General features: G+C 61.2%; 1 protein-coding gene across 1 annotated transcript in view; it reads right to left on the bottom strand.

The window, feature by feature from the left end:
- Positions 1–337: 337 nt before the first annotated feature.
- The window catches only part of EMH_0065090 (uncharacterized protein), a gene marked incomplete at both ends in the record, with an annotated part of 5,273 nt that continues 3,058 nt past the window's right edge, over positions 338–2,552 (bottom strand). Inside the window, 2 exon segments of the mRNA XM_013498336.1 lie at positions 338–1,404; positions 1,589–2,504. Of these exon segments, the coding sequence (XP_013353790.1) occupies positions 338–1,404; positions 1,589–2,504 (1,983 nt within the window).

Raw genomic sequence — 2,552 nt, 5'->3', positions numbered from 1 at the left:
TGCGTTCTATGGCGTGCACGGAAATTCCGTGAGCGGCTGCTGCTGCTGCTGCTGCTGCTGCTGCTGCTGCGTCTCTTGAGTCTTTCATTTCTGCTGCTGCTGTTTGCTGCTGCTCCCCTTACCTGTCTCTCCAAGGAGATGCGGCTGCTGCTGCTGCGCATGCATGCGGGCTTCCTGCTGCTGCTGAAGCCCCTAAGACGGCTGCTGCTGCCTTGGGTTAGTAAGTACTGTCTCCGCCTGCTGCTGCTGCTGCTTCTCCTGCTGCTGCTGCTGCTGCTGCTGCTGCCGCGGCGACGACCCAGTTCAGGCGCTCTGCTGCAACCCTCTGATCCTTCTCTTACCCTACTGTAAGCACCATTTCTGTTGCTGCTGCTGCTGCTGCTGCTGCTGCTGTGAGGCGGGTATCTGCTGCTGTTGCTGCTGTAAGGGGGATATCTGCTGCTGTTGTTGGCGTACGGGGGGTACCCGCTGCTGCTGCTGCTGCTGCTGCTGCTGCTAACGTAGGGAGGGGGTCTGCCGCTGCTGCTGCTGTAGGGTGGGTATCCGCTGCTGCTGCTGCTGTAGGGCGGGTATCCGCTGCTGCTGCTGCTGCTGCTGCTGCTGTAGGGCGGGTATCCGCTGCTGCTGTTGCTGCTGTAGGGCGGGTATCTGCTGCTGCTGCTGCTGCTGCTGCTATACGGGGGGTACGCGGTGCTGCTGCTGTAAGGGGGGAGTCTGCTGCTGCTGCTGCAGGGAGGGGGTCCGCTGCTGTCGCGGTTGCTGTAGGGCGGGTGCATGCTGCTGCTGCTGCTGCTGCTGCTGCTGCAGTGCGGGTACCTGCTGCTGTTGCTGCTCGGTGGATACCTGCTGCCGTTGCTGCTGCAGTTGGGCAGCGGGTATGCGCTGCTGCTGCTGCTGGTGTAGGGGGGGTATCTGTTGCTGTTGCTGCTGCAGTCGCGGGGGTATCTGCTGCTGCTGCTGCAGTCCTGAGGGTATCTGCTGCTGCTGCTGCAGTCGGGAGGGTATCTGCTGCTGCTGCTGCTGCTGCAGTCGCGGGGGTATCTGCTGCTGCTGCTGCTGCAGTCGGGGGGATATCTACTGCTGCTGTTGTAGGGAAGGCATTTGCTGCTGCTGCTGCTGCTGCTGCTTTGGGCTTGACATCTGTTGCTGCTGCTGCGGCTTCTGTTGCTGCTGCTGCTGTGAACAGCAAACCTATCGCCAACGCTCGCGTGGCAGTCATTTCTACTGCTTCTGCTGTCTTGGGGATATCTGCTGCTGCTGCTGCTGCTGCTGCTGCTGCTGCTGCTGCTGCTGCGGGTATCTGCATATCTTTTGATGCCCTCCATAAGGCGCCCGCTGCTGCTGCTGCTGCTGCTGCTGCTGCTGTTGCTGCTGCTGTTACCATCCCATTTGCCGTGGCTTTCACTGCACACCGGCAAGTGCCCCCTGCTGCTGCTGCTGCTGCTGCTGCTGTTGCTGCTGCTGCTGCTGCTGCTACTTTGGGGCTGACGTACAGGAGAGCTGCTGAAGCCAGAAGGTCTGCTGCGGCGCGACTCTACTGGCGCTGCGCTGCTGCTGCTGCCCTGTAGCTGCTTCGATGTCTCCCTACCATAGCTGCTGCTGCTGCTGCTGCTGCTGCTGCTGCGTTGGCCGCGGTTGCTGTTGCTGCGGCTCCTGCTGCGGCTGCGAATACAGCTAGCTGGGCTTCTGCTGATGCTTCTGCTGACGCTGCGGCTGATACTTCTCCCAGAGCCAGCAGCAAGCCGCCGCAGGCTGCTGTGCTGCTGCCTTTGCTGCTGCTGCTGCTGCTGCTGCTGCTGCTGCTCCCGGGGGCCCTCGCTGCGAGAGTTCCTGGAAGGTGTCTGTGCTGCTGCAGTATCTGCTGCTGCAGTATCTGCTGCTGCAGCATGTGCTGCTGCAGCAGGTGCTGCTTCTGCTTCTGCTGCTGCCTTGGGAGATGTGGCTGCTGCTGCATTCGGAGCAGCAGCAGCTGCTGCTCTGTCAGCTGATCCTCCTGTTGCTGCTGCTGCTGCTGCTGCTGCTGCTGCATCTTGTGGGGCAGTATCTTTGCTGCATGGGGCTTGCTGCTCCCCTTTGAACACAACAGATGCATCTGTGTCGCTGCTGCTGCTTATGCTGCTGCTGCCGATGACAAAGGTCTCAGCAACGTCTCTGCTGTTGCTTCTGCTGCTGCAGTTGCTGCTGCTGCTGCTGCTGCTGCTGCTGACCCGGACGATTTCTCCAGGTGCTAAGGACGGTGATACAGACAGCTTTTTCGCTGCTCCTTTCTTCTGTTTGCTGCTGCTGCTGCTGCTGCTGCTGCTGCTGCTGCTGCTGTGGCTGCTGCGGCTGCGGCTGCGGCTGCCCGAGGCACTTCTCCGCTCCAGCCGCTGCAGCTGCCGCAGCAGCCGCTGCTGCTGCTTCTCCAATCGTCTCCGTGTCTCCTCTCTGTGTGTCTCCTTTTTCAAAGCATCGAAATTTAGCTTGAAGGCGCAGCGTACGCAGACACGGCACTGCACCAGGGCCTGCAGCAACAGCAGCAGCAGCAGCAGCAGCAGCAGCAGCAACAGCAA

This window comes from Eimeria mitis, genomic scaffold (genome assembly GCF_000499745.2).
Source record: "Eimeria mitis Houghton genomic scaffold, Emh_scaff3345, whole genome shotgun sequence".
In the NCBI taxonomy this organism is placed as follows: domain Eukaryota; phylum Apicomplexa; class Conoidasida; order Eucoccidiorida; family Eimeriidae; genus Eimeria; species Eimeria mitis.
This window is presented reverse-complemented; position numbering and strand designations above follow the sequence as displayed.